This window comes from Botrytis deweyae (genome assembly GCF_014898535.1).
Source record: "Botrytis deweyae strain B1 chromosome Unknown BDEW_012, whole genome shotgun sequence".
Lineage (NCBI taxonomy): Eukaryota > Fungi > Ascomycota > Leotiomycetes > Helotiales > Sclerotiniaceae > Botrytis > Botrytis deweyae.
Window position 1 is genome coordinate 588,991 of NW_024066219.1, and position 20,736 is coordinate 609,726.

The following is a 20,736-nucleotide window of genomic DNA, read 5'->3' on the forward strand; positions in this document are numbered from 1 at the left end:
AATCGATCATAAAAATGACATTGAAATAACTGACTAACTTTTATTATTTTACATTCATGTAGTTCTTCAAAATTAATAGTACAAGCCTATTTTACGTATTTCAAAGCAAGTCATTAGAATACATTGGTTAGGCATAATGAAGCCTTGCAGTAACATGATCAGAGGAGATACCAATTTACACCATCCCTATGAACCTCTTATAAAGCTAAAGGTAATCATCCCTAAGCCAGCCGAATCCTCCCAGAAAGCGCCATAACCATCATGCAAAGCGAGTGCTATGAGCCCTTAATTTATGCCAGATGTAACCCCCTCCTATGCCCAGTACTATCATAACACCTTGATCTCCAGATATCTCCATAGATGAGAACGCCAAAATCCTTGCTTTACATTCCCCCTCCCTGGTTTTGTAGATGTGAATTATCGTTCATATGAAGATTAGGGTCCCCCATAACGCCATTTTCGAAACTTTGATATGCGCCCCCTGTCATTTCTGCCCAGTCCCATTCAAGGGTCATTGGCATCTGCCAAAGATCCTGAGGAACAAAAGGTTGTTGGAAAGAATTTGGATTTAATGGGGAGTTGAACTCATTTCCATTCGTAAAGCCTTGAACACTCCCAAATGGTGTCCCTGTATTTTGTCCCATAAAATCACCTCCAGAAGGAGCAAAGTCGGATTGCCAATTAGAGTTAGGAGAAGCTCCTTGCATGGGGCTAAATCCGTTCTGAAAGTTCATTTGGTTTGTCGAGTTGGGAGAGAAGACTCCAGGCATGGGGGATTGAGTAGTGTTCATAGGAGTTCGTGGTTGACCGGCCCTAGGCATATGTGATGCTTTGGTCGAATCATCGCCACTCTTTCGTTTTCTTCTTGAAGATGTCTCCTTTTCTGCTTTATCCAAAACGACTTTCGCTATTCTCTCAAACTCTGAACAGACTCCAAGCATGCGTTTTACACCTCCATTTTCTTCCTCGGTGCCCAGCATAGAAAGGAAGTTAACAACGAGGTTCATAAGCCGAACATCAGAGCGTGCCCGAGGATCTTGAGGATTCTGTAGAATATTACCGAAGAGTGTTACGAGCGCGGAAACGGGGAAGTAGAGGATGAGCCTAAATATGTCAGCTTGTAATCCAGGTAGTATGTGACTCTAGCTTACCAAACACAAGCGAAGTCGCCCTGGGGAACATATTTGATAAGATGTATGGAAGCCCGAGCAGCAGATACACATAATGCGGCCGAGGAAAAGACACGAGGATTTAGAGGTCTAGCATTCAGGCCTTGAATAGCGTAATTAGAGAGACGGCTAGTCCAATATCCGTGATGAACAGACATGCGGTGAATTGTAGTGAGGCAATTATAGTAAGCGAAATGAAGAACAACAACGTGGAGAATTAAAGGGGTATGTGAAGCCTTGATCTCGTGCTCTGGACGGAAGTCAACTGGAATACTGTCTTTCCATTCTTCAAGTTGAGAATCAAGCTCTCCTATGGTGTTGAGAAGTTCACCATCTGACTGTTTTGAGGCTTTAGTCGAATAAAGCTGCTTGTATACTTTGCTCTCAATAGTTGAGAATTCACACATCAAGCGGAAGAGGTTAACCTTTCCCTTTCCACCGGCTAGAGGGATATTACCAATGTTGTCTTCGGGGTCAGCGCTCGGTAATTCGACATGCATATCATCATCATCTTGTGCAGGAGGTCTCCCTGAGCGTAAGCAGATGTCTTTGTCTAGCATGTATCCTATCCAGAATACACGTTTGCGTTGCTCAATCTCAACCGGATTGAGGTTGAAGCCGGATCCACGTTTGTGAAGTCCAATACTATGTGAAAGTCGAATAGCGGCTGCTACAAGAAAGAAAGAAGGCTGCGGATTTGGTGTACCCTGCATAAACAAAGCCATTCCCAACAAAGCTTGTACGCTGAGTAAATCAGTATTCCGCATCGTGAGCTCAGTGAAAACGCCCATGGCATTTTTGAGGTAGCCCCAAGCTTTTGTGTCTTCTTCTTGTGGCACGAGATGACTCATGACGCGGAGACGATGAGCAATGGCAAGGGCACAGTTGAGACTTGCCCACCATCCGGAGCCTTCATAAGGATCATTGGAGTATTGTCGATCGACCAAATGCATGAAGGTAGGTTGGTGAAAAAGGGGAAACATGCAATTGAAATTCTCAAAAAAGTCCTTGAGTAAAGATACGCACTCGTTTTTGGGAGGAAGTTGCCTCCATATCGGTCGTGCAAACAAATCCGAGAATACTTCCGGCTTCCAATACATCATCTTATTATCGTCCACGGAAGCAGAAGATATCATCTCCTGAAAGGATGAATCGCCTGTTTTCTCATTGACCCATGAGATGCCCTTTGGCGAAAATATGGAGAACCCAGACGATGATCCTGAGCTGGTTAGCATAGCTCATCTTCAATAAACAAAATTCCGTACCTATATATCTTGTTTCTCCACAGTTATTTGTGATTAAGGAGCACATCATATCTGAAAGCGCCTCGACGGGCTCTCCATTTTCATCAGTCTCTCCACTTTTACTGTCCTTGCTTTGTCGCTTCTCGGACTCTTTATTTGGTTCCGGCGATGCGATAGTACTCTTAGGGGTCGATCCATTCGCTTCGGGCGGGCCACCTGGGGTACTTTGAGTCGGGGACGTTGCGCTTGAAGCAGGCACAGCAGATGCTCTCCGCGATTGATTCTTTTCCTGTAATATCTTCTCCAATGTTCCCAGATCCGTTCGTCCACCATCTTCTTCGCTAAGGAGGCCTAGAACATTATCCGTCAATCATTAAACATAACAGAACATGCCCAAGTTGATGAGACAAACCAGATAGCTTCAACAAACTTTCCATGCGACCTAGACGATTCTCAAGGCCCTCGATGTATTTCGCTCTGTCTGGGAATCAGCGGCCAAGATTCGCAGCCAAAATAACACACAGTTCAACTGAAATGCTTACCCTTTGGGGGGATTCCTCTTCTTCTCGACTTGTGTAAAGACACACTCTGTTTTGTAGTTGATACAATGCGTACAAGCTGGTAATTTTCCATCGCACTTGATCTTCTTCTTCCGGCACATATCACAAGCCTGCCATCGTCAGCCTTTCTTTCTATTTCACTTTCCTTCGCAGAACTTCGAATCGTACCCTCGCTATCCTCCTCCGTTTTGCCTCGTTGCTTTCATCGAGGAGGGTTCCATCACCAAAAATTGGACCATTCAAATCGGGTAATGTCGAAACCGGTAAACCATCTGCATTGTAAGCCCCGAATATTTGAGGCGGGGGGTTCATTATGGGCGGTGCAGAAATCTGGGGCATGAAAGTATTGGTATCATGGTGCATGGAATCCATCATCGTTAACTATCGCATAGTAATCAAGTTGACTTTGAATAGAAGCGCAAGTGACTGGAGTCGTTTGGAAGTCCCCGTTAAATCATCCAAGCCGATGTTGATTCGTATTCGTACAAGCTTCTTGGAGCAGTTGCCAGGAACCGGAGTTTGTGTGAGATTCCGCTTAATCGCAGTGTACTAATTCTCGAGTCTGGGTCATGTATTGGGTGCCGAGATTTCTTTGTGACTGGGGCGCTGTTTGTGGATCCTGAAGGCTTAGTGGCCTGATGACGATTGAATTGATTCTATGCTGAGCTGAGCTGAGCTGATATGAGATGAGATGAGATCTGATATAGTGTGATGCCAAATAAAGAGTTGAAAGAGCCAGGAAATGTATTGCGATTTAGACTTTTTGGGGGGAAAGGCGAAGTAAATAATGCCTGCCAGTAGTGTAGTGCTGAGGGGTTGCTACGGCCGACAAGACCGACCTTAGGGGTATTTTAATTATGGTCTGAGCTTTCTGGAGCTTTCAAAGGATGATTATCATACCGATCTAGGTAATGGGCAAAGGTCAACAAGGACAAAAGAACATGGAGAAAGGTATAGAGAAGCAGGAGAATGGATGAGGAGAAGTCAATTGGAAAAGAAAGGCATTGTCTCGTTATCTCGCTATCTCGCTATCTCGCTATCTGAAATTCAAAGTGTTGCATCACACAAACCAGGAAAGGAGTCTTTTGATCACCGATCATCTCACGACTCATACGATATCACCGATTATTATTTCAAACTACGACCCCCATCTCAAAATAATCTTTGATTGACTAAGCATTATTCTGCTGGTGAGAAGATTCGAGGTATGGTCTGTCATAAGCAGCTTTTATGTTAATTTGACACCTCTTCAGTAGATGGGTGGTATTCAACAGGTAACATTACTTGTTAGAGTTCGCTTGGGTACAATCATCGACCACCTGATCGTAGGTAATGTGTCAATGCAATACTTACAATACTTACAAAAGATGTTGAATTAGAGTTCACGCAAGCTGCCTTGGAAGTAGGTATTTTGTTAAGCTACGGACATCGGATAGAAGCTTCAAGGCATCTCCGATATACAGGTTGATCATGTACAGATCCCGGAGCTAATAACTCTTCGAAGCTTTCCGGTCTTCTGGCCGGCCCGCCTTCTCTCTCTCTCTTGTACTTTATTCAAATTGTACTGCTGTACTCCTCAAAGGCTTTTATCGCATGGCCATATTGATCCAATATCTTCCATTTTCATTACATTTGTGTCCCATACCTACGGTATTGAGCACAACTCTTTAACCCCGATACTACGGTAACAAAGTCTAGACGCTATCGGCCAATGCGGGGTTAAAAACACCTCAAGGAGTGTCTGTATGAACCAATGAATTCTCTACACAATTTGACCTGTTACACTGCTGAAACGAGTGGGAGACTTTATCGGCCCCAACCCAGAACTTAACAACCTCGCTTGGACTCAAAAGGGTATACATCACTGCAGCATCATACATACATAGCCACTCTAATGTTTGTGTACACCCAAATCTGGCACTTTTTCAATTCTTCAAATCATCACATCCAAGAAAATCACCATGCACAATGCATCCAAGCTTCAAAATGACACGCTGGGTTTCATCCATAAAAAGACATTATCTTTTATTCCATCCTCTCTGATCTTGTAACCTAGCTATTCGCCTGCTGCTACAAAAGCGGCGCCTATATTATCCAACAAGATCATCTACTTTACTCCAAGGAAAAGAACAAGTATCAGTTATGTACTGATCTCAGGAGAAATGCCTATCCTAAATCGACTACTCCCCCTCCCCTGAATATTGCCGAGAGGCATCATAACGTAAGAAGCAGCAAATCAGATAAATCTCCACGCGCTCACTGGTATCAAAAATCCTGCATATCAGGAAAAAAACGCCAAACCCAATGCAGAGTTGCAGCAGATATCCAAGGACTACCTAAAAAGGTAATTCCAAAAAGAAGCCGCACAACAACTACCAGAAAGCGAAACCCTTCACATTTATCCATGCCAATGATCTCCCAGAATTTCTCCTAAAAGATGCCGAGAGTTCTTATTTCAGACTTCTTCTGTAAATCTTGAGGGATGGGAGCCATCTTGTGAGGGGTGCGAGCGACCCAGAAGATCCGGCCTAGGCGGGGTAGCTACGGGTGGTTCTGCAAACGGGCCATGTTCTGTAACGGGGGTTCTTGCGGGACTAGGTCTCATGACTGGGACTCCAGAGTCTCTATTCGTGGGTTCGAGAGGTGGGCTTGGTTGTCCTCCATAGAATCCCTGAGAATCTCGGTAGAACGAGGTGCCACTCAAAGTATTCGAGTTAGGGATAGGAGGCACTCCAGAGGGATAGAAGAAAGATCCGCTCAATGTATTTGGATTTGGCTCAGCATAACCGTCACCTCCATGTTGTAAAACAGAGGGAAGCTTCTTGCCAGATACTCTGTAGAAGCCTCTTTCACTGCCTGCTGAGGAGATTGTATTAGTCGCTGTGTTTTGAGAGGATCGCTTAGTTTTCGAGAGACTGGCCAGCGCTGCAGGTACGGCCATAGCGAGTGATCTACGCTCTGTCATGCTACGGGGAGCTTGATTAGAGAAACCTGGGGCTTGGTTTGCCGAATCGCTGCCGCCATTCCCACCAGCTCCTCCACTGCTTCCACCACCTGCAACCGCCGAAGGAGGCACACTTCCAAGAGATAACATGCCACCATTCTTCTTCTTCCATCTCAATACAAACATCAGAAGAAACAAAATTGCAGCAAGACCAGCTACTCCACCGACTACACCTCCAACTATCGTGGATGTCGATGGCGTTGAAGTATTATCTGTTCCATTGCCACTGCTACCACTCCCAGCAACGGCAGTACTTGTAGCGCCACTACCCCCAGATGCCGAACCAGTACCTGTACCTCCCCCAACGTAAATACCACTGCTAGTCGAATCTGTTTGAGATGGCGAGGATGATGACGAAAATGTGTTCGAGTCTGAGATCGAAGACGTTGACGATGCGGCCGAAGAAAGAAACGGAGATGAAGATAAAAACGAAGACGTTATCGTCGATGCGAAAGTTTCGAATGAGGATGTCGAAGTTGAGCCAGCAAAAGGAATTGCGGTAGTATTAGTTGTGGGGGACGTGGACGATGTGGATGTTGTGGATGATGAGGAGGAAATTGAAGGAGAAGCAGTTGCATTTGAAAATAATGTTGTAGAACTTGAAAATGTACCTGAAATCGAAACTGATACTGAGACTGGAGTCGAATTCGGAATTGAGCTAGAAATTACTAATATCATAACATTAATACATTGTTTCCCCCAAAGGATCTGAAAGTTTAACTTACATGTAGTTGAATTAGAATTAGGAGTGAAAGTAGAAAAGCTAGTGGAAGGAGTGGCAGTCGAAGTCACATCAGTGCTCGATGATAACGATAGGACGACTTGGCCAGATGATGTAGCTTGAGCCCCGAGATCTGTAGAAAGTGTGGAAGTGATATCTGTACTCGTACTCGAAGAAGTCGAGGGTGTTGTTGTTGCTGCGGCCTGTATATTCAAAGACGAGTAGTCACTTGCCGGAAGGGTCTGGACCGCGAGCGTCGATCCATCGCTATCGACATCAACCTGTTGGACGACGGATATTGTTTGATAGACTTCTGTTATGGCGGAAGCTTCAGCTGTTGCCGTTTCAACGACCGTCGTTTGACGTTTGTTGTGGAATTTTTGGTGTTGTTTTAAATGATTGTGATGAGATTGCCCATATGCATGCTCGTGTCTGGCCAGAAAGAGTGATGGCTCAGCGTCGTTCATGGCGTTGCCCTTTTTGTTGCAGCTGCGTCTACAGCGCTCAGTGGGTAAAGCTAATTGTTTAAAGGAGTGACTTCCGCCGACTTGGGCAGTTTAATATTTACAACTTCGACGTCACCCTCATTGCCGTCGTCATGGAAAAAGAGGGCTTTTGAATTTTTTTGTATTTTTTTTTTCGTGAAAAGGGTAGGGAGGAGGTAGGTTGGGTTGGGTTGGGGGGGTGAGAGTAAAAAAGTGAATATTGATTGAGGGTATAGTTTACAAAGTACAGGACAGGACAGGACTGGACTGGACTGGCTCGACTGGACAGGCTCACAACTTCACAAGCTTCACAGGATCACACAACATTTCTTCGCTCAGGTACGACAGATCCACTTTGGGTTAGCTTGGCTTAGCACGGGCCAAGAACCAATTTCCAATTTCGCTAGAGTTACCTTTGGTCCTTTTTAAAGGTTCGTGAATAGTCAGGCTGACGAATTATCTCTCCCGTTGGAAATTTTATCCTCAAGGATTGCAAGAGTGGATCCCCAGGTAAATGAATCAATTGTCCAATGATTTTATTAATAGAGAGCGAGGAGGGCGAGGAGCGAGAGGAGAGAGAGGGACGGAGAAGAAAAGAAAATTAATTCGACATGGCAACTGATGGCAGTTATCGAATAATAAGCACGAGGCTCCAAGGGTACCCGGCTATTTTATGGGGAACAAAACGTATTTTGTCTCTGTTGTTTTGGTTGCTTTTGTTGTTTTGGTTGTCTGTTGTAAACTTGTCTCTGAGCCGTTTCTTTCGTCCCATAATTATCATTCTGCAAAAGATTCTAGGTTCGCAAATACGGCTGGGTCAACGGGGGTTATTCATGAATCTCTGCGCTGTATCATGCTAATGATCAATAAGATGAGGGTGGAATCGATGATTGAGTGTGCGCTGTGGATGAGGAGGCTCAGAGGGTGGGCGTTGACTTGGTAATGATCTATAATTCGGATTCGATGGCTTGGGTAACCATTCATATTAGTATGATATTACGCAGTACGCGGATTACTCAAAGCAGCAAAGTGTCTGCTCTCTACCTACCTAGTACCTGGGTAAACAAATGGGAATCCATGGATTGTCGAGACCCCAGAGAATTGATCAAATCACATTGATTATCGTCAACTTGTGGATCGCTGCAAAGAATACACAAACTACAGTAGCCTCAGAATGTACGTGCCCCCTTATTATGTGGGTAAAGATTTAGGACTAAAGGGTGAAGGCGAGAGACTAGAATCGAGGAAGGAGAAACTAAAAAGTAGATGGCTTCTCCTGCTGCATCATAAAGAGAGACAATCTCATCATCTGTTTGCTCATCACATCTATAAAAAAATTGAAAGGATACGGGGGGAGGGGGGGAGAAAGTCCATAATAAGTATCATCGATAGATGATGTCTTTCCATGTCTTTCGGTAACATTAGGATGAGCATTACGAGTTTCCCCTGATTTCCCAAGATAGGACAGCACCATGTTATAGGTAGCTAGGTACATGTAGCACATACCTAGGTACACCGCACATATGGCACACGCATATGGCACGTATATATGGCACAAATATATGGATGGTTCAGTCACTGCCACCAAAAGCTATCAAGAATATCCGGTAATCGTCCGAATTAAATAAGATTGAAGCGAGATTCGGGTACGGGTAGAAAGAATGAATGCTGGTGTACCTAGGTCCTAGGTACTTCTCGTGGTGATTTATGTATGTACTCTATACCGCTGTACATACATAAAATTGTACGGAGTGGACAGGATCAGACATATTAATGGAAATCCTTTCAAATAACCAACGTCTACTCGAGCTACTCTGAATGTACCTAGATGTACTACTGCAAGTAGTTTAGTAGTCAACTGCAGGAACGGATCACATTATAGTTCTCAGTCTAGTGCAACTCGTACCTGACTTATTAAGCGGTTGAAAATTTTAAAATGGCAACTAAAGAGTCTACGGAGGAATAATAAGATCCTTTTTCCTCACAGATCTCGCTATGAACCACAATTGTTGTGCATTAGTCTTTGAAGCTTTGATGCGGCGGTTGCAACCTACTTGGCTAGTAGCCCAGCCAGGCCAAGCAGCCCAGGACTCTCTGTAGATTGGGGCGATTCGCGGCAGTGGGTACAGTACGTTGATACCTAGGCTTACTGTAGATATTCCATATGAAAGAATATGATGAATTAATAACTGTAATCAGGAATAGACTTTTGGCTATAAGGTTGGTATTAGCTAATGATTTGACTTGACTTGAGTACTGTACTAAGATTCGGATTCGGATTCAGATTTAGATTTAGATCCAGATTCAAACTCAGATTCTGGAAGAATGCCGAAATATAGGTATGGAGGATTGCTTTCATCAAAACAATCCAAACAGGAGGAATATTCGAAACAAATCTACCAACCTTCACCTTCCTGAGGAACCAATAACAAACATCAAAAACAATATTATGCATAATAAACGTTTTTATGCAGAATCTTGTGAATGTCTACCTAGGTATGCAACAAGTTCGTTTGGTGGCGCATAAAGACATCATTTGGCATTTTGCATCACGAGGTATAATGGCACACTGTACAGCCCCTGACGGAAACCTTGAAACCTATCAATCCGCGTATCAATCCGCGTATGATCTCTGCATGAACACAAATCACCAACAATACAGTGATTTATATTCAGATCGCAATCACATTTTACTTTCGAATAAAGTACCTTGAGATAATACCACTTGAAGCCCCGCCCCCCTCCTCTTTTTAAAAAGAACATGGCTACTCCTGCTCAGTTAGCAGAGAAAGCTCGTCAAGATCGTTCAGAAGTTCCAACAACAAGATATGATACCCCGCCCCCACTTCCACCACGAGGAGAGTCTATTCAGGCCCCTCCGCCCTACACAGATGACGATGCAAAGAGGAGTGAACTTATTTCAGAGCAGTGGCGTTCAAACGATCCAAGATCATCTTCTACACACTCTTTAGTGCCTTCGGAATCTAATCGAGATGGCCGTCGCAAATTACTACTCATCTATATTCACGGGTTTATGGGCAACGAAACCAGTTTCCAAAGTTTTCCTGCTCATGTTCATAATCTTCTAAGTATTACGCTTGAAGCTACTCATGTCGTCCACACAAAGATTTATCCTAGGTACAAGTCCAGAAAAGCGATCAATTTTGCACGAGATGATTTTAGCGTTTGGTAAGTATATCTTCTCTTGTCATTTTTCACGGCTAATCGAAGTCCGTTATCAGGCTAGAGCCTCATGAAGATGCTCTAACAGACATCATCTTACTTGGTCATAGTATGGGAGGGATTCTTTCTGCTGAGGTTGTTCTTCAATCACCATCTCCTCCAGCAAATCGACGCTTTCGCCATAGAATTTTGGGAACAATTAGTTTTGATACCCCATTCCTAGGTATGCATCCTGGAGTTGTGGTTAGTGGAATTGGAAGTCTCTTTAGGCCCGCGCCAGATCCTCCAGGTTCAAGAACCGGTTCGTTGTCACCCGCCGGGGCAAGTTCGCCGTCGATAAATGGTCCTGCATCTACAGCAAGTCTTGCAGCCACTCTCTCAGATTCGAATACGATGTATCAAGGAAGTAATGCACAAAGTATGACATCTTTGGCTACCCCACCACCCAATGATCCATATTACAACGCCCCTTTCCCCAATGATATTAGGATACCGGAACGAAAAGGATTCGAAAACTTCTTACATTTCGTCAACAAGCATGCTGAAGGTGTTGGGCTAACAGGAAAGCTGAGTGGCTTAACCTCGGCAACTTCACAGTATTTTATGTCCCATATAGAATTTGGTAGCTGTCTAGCAGATTATCCTGGCATGATGAATCGCTATTCCAAATTGCGTGCTCTAGAAGATGTTGATGATCTTGCTGAGCGAAGTAATCCTGCCAATCGAAATCAAAGCTTTCAAAGAAGATTCGTAAATTACTATACTGCAAGTACTGGTCGGCTGAAGCCGCCAAAAAGTTCTGCTGTCGAAGTACCTCTTAATGACAATATTGCCGCATCGGAGGCAGGAATGAGTAGTCTAAGTCTACAAGATTCTGAGATTCAGCCTTTAACATCAGTGGAAAACACAACTACGACGGATCCCAATATTGATTCTGCCGACGATATACATGTGCAGCAAGTCGAGGAACAGATGCAAGAGCTAGGTGATAGCTCAGGAGTTCAAGAAGATGCGCCACCACTACCAGAAATGCAACACATCGATTCAATGCCCATTGAAGAAGACGAAGAGATACCTGTGGTGGTTTTATCGCATGCTGATGACAAGAACGATGCGAACTCTACTGTACCTACAATATCCACCGAGCCTCCACTTCCTCCTATTCCTGATGCGCCGACGGAACCTCAGCCAATAGACCTCAGCCTTTACACAGACAAGGACTCTCGAAAAATCGCGGAAAAGGAGCACAAACGCATTATGAAAGCTTATACTCAAGCCTTGAAAGACCGCGAAAGTGCTCTCAAAGATCGTCGCAAGTTAATCGAGAAAAGAGAAAAGAAAGCACGACAAGAAGAGGAGAAACGAATGAAAGCTCAAGAGAAGCAGAGATTGAAGGAAGAAAAAGAGGAGGAAAAGCGGCAAGCTGCATTGAATTCTAAGTCCCCTAAAGGAAAAGAAAATGTCGCGAAAGTGGAGAAGACGGAGAAGACGGAGAAGCCGAAGAAGGACAGGAAGTTCTGTATGCTGCCTGCGGAATCTGGAGGAAAGAGAGACGTCTGCTGGGTCCGAGTTTATATGGAAGGAGTAGATGAAGTTGGGGCACATTGTGGTCTTTTCTTTCCAGGGCCGCAATACGAAAGTTTGGTCGGAAACGTAGGTGAAAGGATTGAGACATGGGTGAAGGAAGATGAAACGAAGAGAGCAGTTCTCTCCAGCCGTTAGGTTTCACAATACGATTGCGATGATTTTTTACGACAGATACAACCACACGTATGAAGATACCCAATATTCCATATTCGATATGGAAAAATGATTCAATAATAGTAAATAGCAATTTCTAAGCAAGGCTTTGTTACACTTGGGCTGGAATATTCTGCTATCTACTTTACAGAAGAATTATGTGGTGAAAGGTTTACAAACACATCATCTTATATCCTGCTTTGTTTGGAAAGTACAGCTTCATCGTGCCTTTATACCACAAACATCCTGTCCTGACGTGGACAGCAAGTAGGTAGGTTAAAGCATTTTCTTTCTTCGGATTGTTATTATCTTCTGAGTCGAATTTATTGAAAATCTCAACTGCTGTAGTGTGATGTTCAGTTGCATGTGATTGGTCGGCTAAACTTGAGACCTGAAAGGTTCTAGGCGACGCCAGGATTTCATCCCATCATCATCATCATCATCATCATCGAAATACCCCACAATATGCCAAGGGACTCCATATCCGTTTGACCGCCTTCCAGAAAACAAATAAATTCAAATTGACATCTCAATTAATAACTTATCTTCAACTTATCTCCAACCTAACTCTCCTCCAAATCCCCTGTATATACTAGGTATACATCTCGATGTCTCAATTGCTGCCCTTCAATCTTTAACTCTCCGAATTAAAAAAAAATAATCAACATGGCTACTCAACCCTCCAATTCTTATTCGCTCCCAAGTGCTCTCCCTCACAACTCCGCCATCAATTCCCATCAAGTTCCCCAAAATACCTCTACAGCCAAATCCTGGCGCAATCGATTCAATTCCTTAAATATCAGTAATACAAATCCTACATCGCGTAGTGCGGAGGCGCCCAAGGAATATGATGGTCTGCAGGCAGCGAATACAAATGCTTCCGCGAAAAGCAAGCATGTCCCGAAATGGTATAAAATTAGATTTTTTAGAGGCATGGTCAATGATTTGAAGAGAAGGGCGCCATATTACTGGAGTGATTGGACGGATGCTTGGGATTATAGAGTTGTGCCGGCCACGATCTATATGTATTTTGCGAAGTACGTCGTTGATAATCCATTTGAAGGTCGATTCTCCGGGTTCTGAGAAGAAAGGTCATGGAAAAGGGCTGGATATACGGCCTTTGGCAATGAGCTAATTACTTCTTGGTAGTATCTTGCCTGCATTGGCTTTTTCTTTGGATATGTAAGTCTATTGTCGACATGTATGATGAAATTCGGTCTGATCAGGATATAAGGTTTACAAAGACGAATATGAGTTATGGAGTCAACGAAGTCCTCCTTGCTTCGGTCTTGGGATCAGTGGTTTTCTCTGTATTTGCCGCTCAACCTTTGGTTATTGTAGGGGTTACCGGGCCAATCACTGTGTTCAACTAGTATGTATGACTGTGTAAAGATCGCATTTGATTTGATGCTAATATAGATAGTACTGTTTACGATATTATTGTTCCCACGGGGGCAAATTATTTTGCATTTTTAGCACTAATTGGATTGTGAGTATCTGTTATATCTCATAATTTGTTGTGTGTGCGAAGACTAACGGAAGCAGATGGTCTCTAGTGATGCATTGGATACTCGCCATTACCAATTCATGCAACGGACTTCGTTATGTCACGCGTTTTTCTTGCGATATCTTTGGATTCTACGTAGCTTTCATCTACCTTCAGAAAGGTATCCAAGTCCTTACCCGTCAAGGCTCGGGTGAGCCGTTTTACCTTTCTATTGTTATTGCTCTACTCGTCACCATCGTTGCATTCTTGTGCGGTGTTGTTGGAGACAGTCCATTATTTCAACACTATGTTCGAGTTTTTATCAAAGATTACGGAACTCCTCTTACTATCATATTTTTTACTGGCTTTGTACACATTGGTAAGATGGGAGATATAGATCTAAGTACACTACCTACCAGTAGAGCCTTCTATCCGACAACCGATCGAGGATGGTTTGTACATTTTTGGGACGTTAGAGTTTCGGATGTTTTTATTGCTATACCATTTGCCATTTTACTCACAATCTTGTTTTACTTCGATCATAATGGTAAATGATGAATTATCCATCCCAACAACAATTTTCCGTTACTGACTTGGCATAGTATCTTCTCTGATAGCCCAAGGAACTGAATTTCCCCTTCGAAAGCCTGCTGGTTTCCACTGGGATATTTTTCTCCTTGGTCTAACGACCGGTATAGCAGGCCTGTTAGGAATTCCTTTTCCGAACGGTCTTATTCCACAAGCTCCATTCCACACTGAGTCTCTTTGCGTCACCAAACTTGTTGCCGATACCGACGAATCAGGAGACTCAAAGGGTCATCTCAAAACAGTTAAATCCCACGTCGTCGAGCAACGAGTGAGCAATCTAGCCCAAGGTCTCTTAACCCTAGGAACCATGACTGGCCCACTCCTCATAGTCATTCATCTCATTCCCCAAGGTGTCTTGGCAGGTCTCTTCTTCGTTATGGGTATCCAAGCTCTCCTCGGCAATGGCATAACTACTAAAATTCTCTTCCTTCTCAAAGATTCCTCTTTGACTCCATCGTCTGATCCCTTGCGACATCTTCCCCGCAGATCGGCCATCTGGATATTCGTCGCAATCCAACTCTTTGGCTTTGGAGCCACGTTTGCCATCACACAGACAATCGCAGCAGTTGGGTTCCCAGTCATCATTTTGGCGTTGATTCCTGTTAGAATTTGGGCACTACCAAGGTGGTTCACGAAAGAAGAATTGAGTGTATTGGATGGAGCGACAGCGAGTCCGTTTACGATGATTAGTGTGGGGGGTAATCATGGAGAAGAGATTGAGGAGGAGGGATTCTCGACTGGTGCTGATGTTGGTCGGGAGGGTGTACTGGCGAATAATAATTCTGGAGAAAGTGGAGAAAATGGGAAAGGAGTGCTGGAAACAGAGGGTGATAGTGATGAAGGACGAGCCGAGCGAGGAGAATTTCAACCCGGTGGTCCTGGTTCGGGAATGGCGAGGAGGAGAGAAAGTTGGAAAGGTGAAGGGAGGAGTGGGGGGTTGGGCGAGGGTATGGAGTTGCAGAATCTAGGCATGAGTAGGAGGAGTGTCAGTCGACAAGCCGAATAGGAAAAATGTGTACGCCGCTTTGGGAAAACAATGAAGACTGAATTCCTCGTTATGAAGAGGAACTATCGTCAGAGTCATTTGGAAGGAAATGATTGTAATTGTAATTAAAGACTTTCTGTAAGTACATATCTGGGTTATAGCGGAATCTAAAAGTGTATTATTTTCGCTTAGGTACTCAATATTCATACTTGGATGTTGATGTACACATGTTGATTTCCACCCAGAGTTGCTTCGGCGCTCGCGATGAGTCTGGAACGGGGAATGTGCAAGTGCGTTTTTCCTCCTGTGGCTTTTCGGGTTCGGGTTGGAGATGATAGGATTACTGTTGTCTCGTTTGAGAATTTCTGTCTTTTTTTCTTCTTCTTTTTCTACTTGTATAAATAAAGCCAGGCTACTATGGGTATTGACTGCATCGTGTTGAGGGAAAGAGTTGATTGATGGGTGCGGTGTATGTAGAGGGGATGGCCTGAGATTGAGATTGAGATTGAGGATCTTACTTCATGGAAACCGAGCAAGTTGTATGCTTCACTATAAAATTCCTCGCGCACGGGATCTTCATGGGCGGGTATTAGGATTAGATTGATATTGATGTGTTATGTGTTATCATTATAGTGATATCAGAATAGTATATATATTTGAATACCTAGTATAGATACAAAATAATCACCCTTCTCGCTTCCGAAGATGGGGAGGTCTATAGAAATATCCTGCTTTGGTCTTGCGATTTCTCTGGTGGTATGAAGTAAATCTATGTACGGGAAGAATAATCACCAGTGCTTCTTAATTTTGATAAGAGAGGACAGTTTTCTCTCAAAGTTTGCCTTGGTAGGATAGTATATCTTTGTGAGGGGTCGAATCGATGCCTCGTTATCTTACGACTGCCAAAATCGTTTCAATACGTGAGCTACTTGGACTAGTAGAGCAGACGTCTCTGATGGGCGAGAAATTCGTGTTCTTGGCCGTTAAAAGGTCTTGGAGTGATAGATTTTGCGATTCGTTGGTGTCGAGATAGTTTTCGTACCAGGGAGCAAATCGGGGTTGGAAGGAAGATTCTTGTTCGGATGCGAAGATCTTTTCAGCGAAGGAAATCTCTGGATCAGTTTATCGCTATCTTCGTAACGCCATTGCGTTTTGTAGATCTTCTCGAGTTGTTTCGCAATGCTTAAGGTATATGGATGCGCTAGTCCAAACGTAGAGTATCGAACTAGGTTATCAAGCACCGCGTTACAACTGCGTTCGGCTCCGTCCATATCATCGAGGCGCAGTAGAATAGAGATGTATTCTTGATTGATATGAAACCAATCTGGATGTTGGGATGGAACTTCACTCAGTAATGGCTGAATGATGTTTCTTGCATCGGTCCATCTGTTGCATCCAATATATGCGCGTGCTAAATTGGATTTCGTCATTATCATCCCGACATGTGTCTCTCCCAAAGTACGTGCCACAACTGGTAGAATATCTTGCAAATTCTTGACTGCCTCGCCCCAGCGACCGGTTGCACAGTAGACTTTGGATAGATCATTCACTGACCACAAGGTGTACGCATGCTCTTCTCCCAAAGTCTGCTTCCGCGCCTTAAGAACATCGGAAATTTCACTCTCCGCTGTAAGCAAGTCCTGCTTCAATATAACTGAGATCATAGCTTTCTCGTTCCGCGCCATTAACGTATCAGGATGTTCCTTTCCAAACCAGTGTTCCCTCTTTTGAACAACCTGCGCAAGCAGCTCTTGACTTTTCTCAAATTCGCCAAGATGTAAATATGTTCGTGCTAGATTGAACATGGCGTTCAGACTTTGTGGATCATCATGTCCCAGTACTTTCGTGAGTCCATATACTGCACGCTGCCCAGTCTGACGTGATTTTTCTCGCTGCCCGCTGAGCCACAAAGTGCGAGTGAATTCGTCAAGAGCAACACAATATGAAGTATGTATTGGATTCAAAGGACATTTTATCCAAGAAAAGATCGAAGGGCGTGATCGCCACTGAGCTCGGAGTATTTGTGACTGGAGTCGCAAGGCTTGTTGTACTTCGAAAAGATCCCAGTGCATACTTGCAAGATTTCGCTGCCCTTGAAGGGTCGAGTGGTGTTGATTACCCAGCACTTTGACCCGGAACCTTACAACCTTCTCCTGAAGTGGCTTGGCATGCTTCCACTGCCCGTTCTCTGCGTAGACTAGAGCAAATTTCTCCAATTCTGCGGCTTGCTCGATGTTGTTTGGAAGAGATCCATACATATCTTTTAAGGCACTGATACAAGAACTAATATGAGGCAAAAGTTGCTTCCTGAACTTCCTTTCCGACATCTCGAAATTTGACGAGATTGAATGGGCTAGGATTGAACTCGCACATCCCAGCCAGTCTTTCTGCTGCGTATCGTTAAGTCGATCCCTAGCCCAACGATGGACAACCGGATGTAAAGAGCAGACTTTTTTTTCGTGGTCATTATCAATGATTGAATGGTCGTACAGAACATTCATTGCTAAGCGAAATCGAATTTGGGAATCTTCATTCCACATCGATTTGACCTTAAGAATAGCTGGGTAAATAGCGAGGGAACTTTTCAATTTCCTTATACTATCCGAAGATCTCTGCAGTAATTGCTCTGGGATAGAATCGAAATGCATGAAAGCAAAAAGTTGTATCAATTCCACAGCATCTTTGTGGGCAAGTGAATTCTTGCTTGCAATCCGTTCAAATGGAATTTCCCAGGTTGATATAATGTTAGCATCTGTGCAGCTGTTGACTGAACGAGAGCGAATCATGTTCCTGCGGTGGCCAAGGTAGTATTTCAAATACCTTTCCAGTGTGAATATATTCTGACGAATTGTAGCGCCAGCATGAGTAAGAGCGAGTGCTAGATAACCTAATTCAGAAGCGATTCCCTCAGCCATTTGTCGATTTTGCGGGGCCAGAGGGAATTTGGGTTCCTTTTCGGGGTAAGCTAGCTTGAGAAGTAATGTAATTGCTTCCTCTGGATCCATTCCCTGAAACTTAAGATACCCAACCGTGTTATGAATCCTTACACCAGGGTTGCGTGTCGTCACCAATATGTGGCCATTGCCGCCAGCAGGGAAAAATCTAGACAGATCCATTTCTGGATCATCTGCATTATCGAGGACGAGAAGCCATGATGTCGATTGGTTCGACAACCAATGCATGCCCGCTTCAAGTGAAGACGCTTTTTGTGCATTCTCCCCAAGGGAAGCAAAACCCTTCTCCGCAGCTGATTCGTTGCTACAGTCAATCCAAAAAATTCCCCAATACCTGCAAAGATTAGCAAAACTCCGATATTGATCGAGATTGAAAATCAAGATCGTACCTGTGACGATTGTTCTCTATATATTTCAGCGAAAATTGTGTCTTGCCAGAGCCACCAAGTCCATGAATTACTAATATTTTATGTTTGGAGCGAGGGTTTGTTGTAATGTCACCAAACATCTCCTTCACCTTGTCTGCTTGACCTGTTCTACCTACAAAATAACTACTAGAACAACGATGTACCATATAGTGCACATTGATATACGGTTCAATCGCTTGGATTTGTGAAGGCGAGGAAGGTATTTCTTGAAGAAGATCATCCGCCTCCTGTTTGCGCTCCGCGATAACTCGCTCCATTTCTTGCTCCCATCTTCTACTTACCACTCGTGGAGCAGCCTTGATATACTTTTCAAGAGCCTGGTAGACGACAATATACCCAGGATCGCTCTTTTTACTGAACTTGACCATCCCTGAGTGGTTTGCCATTATTCCACATTTATCAACTTGTTCCCAGATTGGCGCAGCTGATAGCGCATCTACAATATAAACTGGTTGTTGTGCTTGGTCATCAAAAAAGGCTTCTAGTCCCTCCCAGAAGTTGTAAATGGCAAATCTCTTGGCCAATGGAGCAAACAAATCTGTGATTTCTTTAATAGTATCCGAGCCAGTGAGAAGGTTGAGCATGAATTGACTAGGGCCAGGATATTTGTCAATCCCCGAGTTCAGTATCAAAGTTTCATCTAGGCCATTGTGGGGAGTTCCCATGAATAAGATACCATGAGTTGATATATAGATGGCTCGAAGATGTGAAACTCCAGACTTCGTTTTGCTCCATGATAAAGCAAGAGCTCGCTTTACCAAGAGACCACCAAATCCGTGACATATAAAGATGATAGGACGATGTGCATGTTCCGCACCATCATTTGCTTGTCTGTACGAGTCAAGCTCGGCGATGAGATTCGTTGCGAGATCTAAGATGCCATTTGATATAGTTCCTCCCCTTCCAGGAATTGTAAAGCGGCTCGGATCATATTCGAAGGATAAGACTCGAGTTCGGAGAGTGTGGTATGGGAATAGAACTGGGTCTCGAAGCCAAGCTTTATGCTTTTGCGGGTTCATCCAAGTCTCAGATGATGATTCGCAGAGACCATGGACAGCCACTAAACTATGTCAAATTAGCGTAAAGACACAACGTTAATCAGCAGCTCAACATACTCGACATTTGGTGATTCTGGCTCCGCAATGAGTTTAATTTCCATACTGAATCATAGTTTTGTATTGATGAGAGTGATCGTTGGAATAAGGAAAAGCCTTATCTCGCTGAATGTGGTAGGGAACCCAAGCAAGGCATTAATCCGGTTATCACACTTCATGACTACGCAAACAGCGTATCATTTTGAACATGGACTCACCTCTTGCTGTATACACACCACCTTTACTATCGATTTCATATTAGCATTCCATTCAAACCATCAGCATCACTATTGTCATCTATTTACGACTCACCGCCTCCGTTTTCCCGCCAATAATATCATTCTGCCCATGCAAACTAATCCTTGGAAGCTGGGGTAGAGAAGTAAAGAAAATGGATGCGTATATCTCCGTACATGATACACCAATCGGATCAGATATATATACTCCGTAGAGAGCTTATCGAGGGGTGATGTCCGGTTTCTACCCTTCTCATTTTACATTAAGAGTCAGTCTCGCGGCACGGTTAACCGTGTAGGTCATGAGCGTGCACCAAACGGGCGTTTAAATCTGGGCCAGGCACAGGCGCGGGCATGGTACTTGGACATTCCATTGGTTCTTTCAAATGTAAAGATTTCTGCGATGAAACCCTTCTTCTTCCAATTCAGTAGGTCTGGGCCGATTGCATATATTAATTAGCCTGATAATCCATATGCAGCGCGCACCGACAGAGCAGGGCATATACAGAGTATGATCCACTATACGCTCCAATCACCCCCCTGTATTATCAAGAGCTGATGTACCTCTGTAGATTCAATGTTGGATTAAAATGAAGATAAGTGTCTATCTACATCTAACGGTTGGAACTATGATGAGCTCGATGAGGAAGGAATACACACCCTTAACAGGCTTTAATTCTACTCGCAGCTTTCAAATCTAGTAATGAGCGTTATTGGAGTGTTCTTAGTTGGTAGTCTTGTCGCGTTTCGCTTTTGTGTTTTGGTTATGTTCCTACATCAACACGCAATATTGTATAACGGTCATTCAATAGCTTTTTGAACTTCAAATTATTTCCTCTGATCTATGCTTTTGATTTCT

At 43.8% G+C, this 20,736-nt stretch overlaps 5 protein-coding genes across 5 annotated transcripts; 2 read left to right on the plus strand and 3 right to left on the minus strand.

Annotated features, from left to right (window-relative positions):
• Nucleotides 1-13: 13 nt before the first annotated feature.
• Nucleotides 14-4,298, minus strand: EAE98_006003 (uncharacterized protein). The gene is made up of 6 exons (XM_038953625.1): nucleotides 3,142-4,298; nucleotides 2,956-3,083; nucleotides 2,826-2,890; nucleotides 2,435-2,764; nucleotides 1,152-2,388; nucleotides 14-1,104 (listed from the first exon to the last, which is right to left on the minus strand). Exons 1-6 carry the CDS (start codon nucleotides 3,346-3,348, stop codon nucleotides 384-386), a joined length of 2,688 nt encoding a protein of 895 aa, XP_038810020.1. The 5' UTR covers nucleotides 3,349-4,298; the 3' UTR covers nucleotides 14-383.
• Nucleotides 4,299-5,428: 1,130 nt separating this feature from the next.
• Nucleotides 5,429-7,165, minus strand: EAE98_006004 (uncharacterized protein; the record flags this gene model as incomplete). The annotated part of the gene is made up of 2 exons (XM_038953626.1): nucleotides 5,429-6,645; nucleotides 6,703-7,165. The coding sequence occupies 2 exons, from the start codon at nucleotides 7,163-7,165 to the stop codon at nucleotides 5,429-5,431; spliced, it is 1,680 nt and encodes a 559-aa protein (XP_038810021.1).
• A 2,691-nt stretch (nucleotides 7,166-9,856) lies between these two features.
• EAE98_006005 (uncharacterized protein) lies at nucleotides 9,857-12,088 on the plus strand (the record flags this gene model as incomplete). The annotated part of the gene is made up of 2 exons (XM_038953627.1): nucleotides 9,857-10,372; nucleotides 10,426-12,088. Exons 1-2 carry the CDS (start codon nucleotides 9,945-9,947, stop codon nucleotides 12,086-12,088), a joined length of 2,091 nt encoding a protein of 696 aa, XP_038810022.1. The 5' UTR covers nucleotides 9,857-9,944.
• A 684-nt stretch (nucleotides 12,089-12,772) lies between these two features.
• Nucleotides 12,773-15,186, plus strand: EAE98_006006 (uncharacterized protein; the record flags this gene model as incomplete). The annotated part of the gene is made up of 6 exons (XM_038953628.1): nucleotides 12,773-13,143; nucleotides 13,256-13,288; nucleotides 13,341-13,478; nucleotides 13,530-13,595; nucleotides 13,652-14,139; nucleotides 14,195-15,186. The coding sequence occupies 6 exons, from the start codon at nucleotides 12,773-12,775 to the stop codon at nucleotides 15,184-15,186; spliced, it is 2,088 nt and encodes a 695-aa protein (XP_038810023.1).
• A 962-nt stretch (nucleotides 15,187-16,148) lies between these two features.
• On the minus strand, nucleotides 16,149-19,706 carry EAE98_006007 (uncharacterized protein; the record flags this gene model as incomplete). Its single annotated transcript, XM_038953629.1, has 3 exons — nucleotides 16,149-18,453; nucleotides 18,509-19,612; nucleotides 19,663-19,706. 3 exons carry the CDS (start codon nucleotides 19,704-19,706, stop codon nucleotides 16,149-16,151), a joined length of 3,453 nt encoding a protein of 1,150 aa, XP_038810024.1.
• Between the last annotated feature and the right edge of the window lie 1,030 nt (nucleotides 19,707-20,736).